The following is a 6,843-nucleotide window of genomic DNA, read 5'->3' on the forward strand; positions in this document are numbered from 1 at the left end:
AAAGGTACTGACAGTTTGGAGCAATCATTATAATTTAATTTTTTTCCATTACATATCTATAAGTCTTTAATCATTTTTCTTAAATACATAAAATCATTAACAATCAATTCCTCAACCATTAAATAATAATAAAAACATATATCGGTGGTCACGTTATAGTCCCCAAGCATTTTCCTATCTTTAATTTTGAAATAATATTGATTAAATAAAAATGAGGGGGTGAGAATCTTGAGGAATCTGAACAAACATGCTACAACAAATATTACAATCCATAAAAAAAAAAAAAATGAAAAAGAAAAAAGAAAAACAAGTGGTAATTAAGGTTTAGTCAATTTGAATCAAAGTACAATGCATAATATTTTCTTATGTAATTTCTATCATTTTCTTCTGTCTTTCTGTTCTTTTCCTCATTCCAGCTTGATTCGGATAAGGTGTTGTCTTCCTTTTTTTAACATGTTTGTTGTTTTTTCTGTTGTAAATCTTTGTAAGGAGTCAGACTATTAGTGAGTAGATAAAGTACATAGCACCATTATATATATATATATATATAAAAGATGGGCGGTCTGAGAAAAAAGAGATATGGAGCGACATTAGCATGCTATTTATTAGATGTGGACCTGAGCTCCCAGAAATGGTTGCCTAAAGTCATGGCTGCAACTTCTTTGGAATTTATGGCACTGTTGAAGGAGATTTCTCAACAGACAACCACCAAACTAGAAGATTCTACCCATCATCTTGAATTTCTTTCAACCTATCCATCTTATTATATATGTAAACGACGTGTTTTACATCACCAACCTTATGGATGACCTGTAACAACGAAGAGGCAGCACTAGTTGCCTTTGAGTATATCCCAATGCCTAAGTTAGTAACACGGTGTGATAATAAATGTATATAAAGATGAAGAAGATGTTGTTTGTTACCTCTCATAAGTTATTTATAGAAGGACAAGGACGTGACGTGATAGTAATTGACTCTAACCCACCATTCTCGTGTGTATATCTTTCTTGATCCCTTACTAATCGAGGGGGGAGATAACTCATGTTTTATAAGGGTTATCTTCCTCAAGATAATAGCCTTTAATTGTGGATCAATATTCTGATCTCATAGTAGTTATTTGTTGTGTAGTTACAGTTATAGGCTCTTCAGAACGTGGCCCTCTTGACCCTAGGCTAAAGTTTTAAGCCTGCTTCTTAGTAGTGGGCCTGGACAATTAGGGGATCCAAATATCCCATATATAATGCCCTCAAAGCAAGATTTTCTGTAAAATTCTTAGTACATTTTTCTTTTATTCTAAGCGAGATTTTTTTTTATGGGCATTACAATATATCCCCAAATCAGAACAAATATACCTTCTAATTACTTAAAAATAAAAGTTTCTGTTGTCTTATAATATGAGATAATTTTGTAAATCTAGCTGTGATGTGTGCAAATTTAATGCATTACCGCCTAGCAAATAGAATACTCTACTATAAACAACCTCTCATTTCATTTTCATCATACCATGCTGATGTAATATTCTCCATAAAAAATTAGACTAACTCTTACTTCTATAAATAAAAATATAAAAAGAGCAATGCTAAGTGCAAGCTCTAAATGCGCAAGTTTTACACAAGTCTTTTGTAAACATGTGGATTCCATCAAGAAGAAAAGAAAAGAAAAGAGTTTTTCATGCTTTTTAGTGGAGAAGTCCACTTTTTTATAAAAGTGTCCGTGCGAGAATTCTATTTGGAGCTTATATATATCATTTCTCATATAAGAATTGATAGATAATGCCACATCCCCATGGTAATGCATGAATCAAATAAAGATGTCTTATTGATACAGATAACATTGCTCCAATCAACAATGTTTTGTATTCAGGTTCCAATTTCAATTTGTAGGTTTAGTCCATTAGAAGTAGGAAACACAAGTTCTTCCCTTTATTAGGGTTTGGATCTCTCATGTTGGAAGTGCCTATCGGGTCATAGGTTTAGTCAAAGACTAGAGAGAAGCTAGTGAGTAGAGATTTGATGCAGGGGATCCAAGTTTGATGTCATTCAGCTAACAGATTCAATGTTGATGGCACTGAATTTTGAGACAGATTCGATGTTGATATCATTGGACTACCTCGAGAAGACAGATCGACATAAGTATGATAGAAAAAGGTGAAGATCTCGAAATTTGGAGCGACATTACGCATGCGTTAGTATTTTGACAATAATTTTGGCTACAGGTATCAAAATCGCACATATAGCTCTAATTCAAAAAGTTTTTTTCAGCGCGCATGTTGTGGTCACCATCCTACACTTAGTGGCAATATTTCAAATACCGTACCGTACCGGCCACTGGTCTAGTACAGATATTGTATATATTTCGTACCGGCCTATATTTTAGCCCATACCAGCCGAAATTTCGGCCTTTATTTATTTATTCATTTTTTTAAACTACAAGTTCATTTTTTGACCCTCAATTCAGATTAGACTATTTATAATTTATATATATATGTATTTATATATAATTTATTCATATATAAACTAGTATTTTGGAATATAATTTATATATATATATATAATTTATTCATATATCGACTATTCCAAAACGGTATACGAAATAGAACTAGTACCGAAATTTTTGTTCCAGTACAACCGGTACGACGTCCAGTATGGTATTCAAAACATTACTTAGTGGTCCTTATCTCAACTCCAAAATTAACAGTTTTCCCCTCCGAATGGTTGGTTTAAGTTTTTCTCGATGGTGATATTTTGCTTTCTATTTTAAGAGATGAATTCGATTTTCAATTTGAGGCCAGATTTTTGCAAGATGATTATTTTATTTCTAATTGGGCGGTCGCCAAGAACTCTTAACTATTTAAGCTCAGCTCGTGGGCTTCAAAGGGAGCTTTTTAGACTTTTATCAATAAACTCTAATCTTCAAATTATCCAAGTGTTCTCTATCTATTTGACTCTTTGTCAATCCCTAATTTCCTTTGCTAGGTAGCCGTCAGAATATTTTTTCTACCAGCGTCAAAATTGGAAGTTGGAAACTTCAACCTGCCCCCTCTCCGACCATAACAAGAGTTCTAATGATCTCAAAGCTGGTCAGAGGTTCTTATACATTAAAGGCAAAATAAATGACAGGGTGTCAAAATTATTATTAGTATTGGCCAGAAAATATGAGCAAAGTTTTAAAATTAATTTACTAGTGGAGTCTTTTTTTTTTTTTATTAAGGGGATGGGGGTTCGAGATTTTCTATTTGAAAAACCAGGCTATATGTCATCAGGCCATCAAACTTTTGGCTAGTAGTGGAGTCTTTGGATGGGAAGAATTCGGGTCTTTATAATCCAAATATATTATTTGCATCATATACTAAAATTGAATTTGAATTTGCACTAAAGCCAAATAAAATTTAAAACTTTTTAGAATTTAAAATTTAAAATTATCGTTTAAGATTTGAAATCTAAATTCTTCTATTTAAATAAGAAAAATACGTTAATCATAAAGAGATTACGCAAAAGTAAACCCACAAATAGCTTCTTTTCCAAGCTGAAATCTGATCAATTGAACTCAAAACTTATTGCTTACAGGTTAGAGTAAAGGGTTATCCCCTAGGCCATTGTAAACCTTTTGGAATTTGAAGTCTCATCATATCCCTCGTGGATGAAGCTTTTATTTGATTGTCAAATGATAGTTTGGAAAAACTAGAAAATATCCGAGTTGGTTGGTTCCTTTCAAAACGATGATATCTATCTGATTCTGAGATAAAAGCAAAAGGGAAGAAAAAAACAAGAGTCTTATGTTCATCCAATCTGTCAATAATCAATCTGAAACCTTAATCAAGGGAACTTGTCACAGAAGAAATTGCTGACTCAACTTCAACGTGGCATGCCACGTGTCCATGAAAGTATAACAAACATATTCAAAGACAAATATAAAAAGTATAACAAATGAAGTTCTAAAACAAACAAAAAGATGTATAAAAGAAAATTAATTAAAACATTTGAGTAACAACAAAACAACTTTGAGAAACATATAAAAAAAAATTAAAAGAATGAACTCTATTTTAATTTTTCATCATAGCTTTTCATGCCACTTTCTCGAACCTCAATTCATTTTTGGGCATCCGGCCATAACTTAAGTGTAGATCATTTTCTCTGCAAAACGAGTGCATTCTAGCATCATTATTTAAATTATTTTCCTTTATCAATTCCTTCTTATATTATTCCACCATTAGAACAGGGTTTGAGCTTCGAAATTGGATTTGCCCATAATTATTATTTTGGCTTTGAAACTCAAGCTCCATATCCCTATACTGATATATTTCCACTCATGCATGGAGGTCGACGAAGAGTACTTTTCGTATTATTATCTCCAATCATGTTTATTGATGTAGCACATTTTAAGTGATAAATGATAATATATGTGATTGGAGATGATAATATATAGGATAGAGAACTGTTACAGACAAAAAGAGATTATACAAAAGTAAATTCACAAACTGACGTGGTTTCGTGAGATTCGTTAGATATACTTTACAATCTGACGTATTACAATAAGGTACGTCAGTTTGTGAGTTTATTTTTATGTAATTTATTTGTAGCTAAAGTATTTTTCTATAGGATAAAAAACAACATTTCTATTTGATAAAACAATGAAATTGGCTCGAAAAAGATGTTGTGTTAGATCACTCCAAAAAAATCCATCCATCATCATTGGTAAGATGGATGGCAGATATTCTCTAGTCACAAAAGGCAAGTCACCATGTAGGCCATCTTCATTATGGTGCAAGTACATTTCAGAGCCTTACATTCATGTAAATGAAACTCCTATAATATTTAGGAGAAACTAGAATGAACAAGAACCCACCTACGAATAGATGCAGTACAAAGCCTAAAACAGTTAATATCATTTAACCTTTTGAAAGATATCTTCTTTCTCCCTTCTTCATAGCTCTAGCACCACAACTGCCAATGGAAAATAAATAAAGAAATAAATATATAGACATAGGTGAAAAGAGGCCTAGCCTTCTCTTTTCCTTTGGGAAAAAAATGGAGGGAAAGAAGGGTCTTACATTCAGAGTCTGTGGTGATCCAATTTCCTTTTCTTGAAGTGATATGATCTTTGTCTTGAATTTTGGTTGGGTTTGACGAGGACGCCATAGAAATTGCTGAGTAGGCAGAGGAAACGGTGGTGCAGCTTTCCACATCCCAACAAAAACTGATCTTAGGAGAGTCACTGCTAAGTTGATCATCATCTGGAACTGATCTCAGGTTTCCACGATTTCGAAAGTGAAGAACCTGAAACATTAATTTTAATTTGCTTTTAGTCTAGGATCGTGCATGAGTCCAAAGATTCTTACAAAGGACGACATAGGCTTTGGATCCTATTGAATTTTTAATGAAAAATGTCATAGGTTTTGGATTCTACCATGACTTTAGGAATGAAAGAGCCTGATTTTCTAGTATCTACATTTTTTGTAAGAAAAAATCTATTTACATGTCCAGTTATTGATACACTCAACATACCAATGACATTGAGCTTCCACATGAGCTATCACAAAAAAGTATTGTTGTTTTTGACTTGTCTTTTTATAACAAGTGGTGACTTGGAAGTAGTAAGATTTTTTTCCTACGAAATTCAAGCAATTATTTGGTGAAGAATAGTAAATTTGACATGTATAACAAGGGTTCATGATCAAAGAAAATGTCCTAGACATTTCTCCAGGGAACTGAGTTTTGGAAGAGACAAAGTGAGGCCAAATCTTAAAAACTGAACAAAGAAAAGGGTTTGTCTCGAATCATGAGGTTATATAATTAATTTACCTTTCGGCCAATGAATTTTCCTCCCTTCTCTGACTTCGCAGCAGCAGCAGCAGCCCATCTCAATAGCTCCTTCATTCTTGACATGGTTTTGGTTTTGTCCCCTTTAAGCCTGTCTTTCTTTTCTGACGAGCCACATTGGTCATTTGTGTTAGTTGAGGTTGACAACGTTGTCTCGCTAATTGGTAAAACTTTATTTCCTGCATGATTAGCAGAATCGGCCACCTTAAGGCTGATTCCTAATCCCCGAGCAATATCTTCTTTTTTCATCTTTGTTGAGTGGACTCGATGCTGCCTTCTGTTAATACTTCCAAGTCTTTTTAAATTGAGGGTGCTATAGAAGCAAGCCTTTGCAATATCTCTTCTGAATAAAATTTTAAATGGCTTGAAATTCTTGCTTATCAATCTACCACGCAGCCCACAATGCTTAAACAGAACTATATGTTTTGATTTAGCTTCATGATCTGGCAGGCAGGAAAAGAGAAAAGGTAAGTGAATCCTTTTCAATGTGCTTGATTAGTGCAGAATTTATAAAGGATCTGAAAGTCTTGGCTCACCATTAGTTGTTTCCTTCTTGTTGGAAGGACTAGAAGTGCTCTACTTTGTTTGTTCATGTGTTACCTTAAAGAGCCATTGAAGAATCTGCTACAATTCACCAAAAGAGACTTTAGCTTTGGAGTGAATGCTACACAAGAGACCATTTGGTAAAGAAAGTGCAAAGGATACCTGTATGTCTGAGTTTGATACTTACAGCCTCCTTTATAATAGTACTGTGTGTGTGAGTGTGTGTGTGTGTGTGTGTGTGAGAGAGAGAGAGAGAGAGAGAGAGAGAGAGAGAGAGGGAGAGGTGTAATTTTCTTGGTCAAATGGACAGCACAAAGAGTTCTATCTGTGCTGTCTGCTTGCTAGAGATTCCTTTCTGGTCTTGAGGCTTTTTTGGAGAAGAGGACAAAGGACAGGGAACTGAATCTAAGGAAGATGGTGAGACAACCGGGCAGTGAGTGGGTGAGGGTTGGCTTGTGATTCTTTTGTAACATGGGGTTTA

General features: G+C 34.0%; 1 protein-coding gene across 4 annotated transcripts; it reads right to left on the minus strand.

Moving 5' to 3' along the window:
* Window positions 1-4,752: 4,752 nt before the first annotated feature.
* Window positions 4,753-6,843, minus strand: LOC121253018. 4 transcript variants are annotated; one of them, XM_041152904.1, is made up of 5 exons: window positions 6,550-6,843; window positions 6,356-6,440; window positions 5,802-6,262; window positions 5,051-5,276; window positions 4,753-4,943 (listed from the first exon to the last, which is right to left on the minus strand). In XM_041152904.1, exons 3-5 carry the CDS (start codon window positions 6,066-6,068, stop codon window positions 4,924-4,926), a joined length of 513 nt encoding a protein of 170 aa, XP_041008838.1. In that variant the 5' UTR covers window positions 6,069-6,262; window positions 6,356-6,440; window positions 6,550-6,843; the 3' UTR covers window positions 4,753-4,923. The 4 variants fall into 4 exon arrangements, with proteins under 4 accessions (XP_041008838.1, XP_041008839.1, XP_041008836.1 ...); XM_041152905.1 differs by having other exon boundaries at window positions 6,356-6,443; XM_041152902.1 differs by having other exon boundaries at window positions 6,525-6,843.

This window comes from Juglans microcarpa x Juglans regia, chromosome 2S (genome assembly GCF_004785595.1).
Source record: "Juglans microcarpa x Juglans regia isolate MS1-56 chromosome 2S, Jm3101_v1.0, whole genome shotgun sequence".
NCBI classification, from domain to species: Eukaryota; Viridiplantae; Streptophyta; class Magnoliopsida; order Fagales; family Juglandaceae; genus Juglans; species Juglans microcarpa x Juglans regia.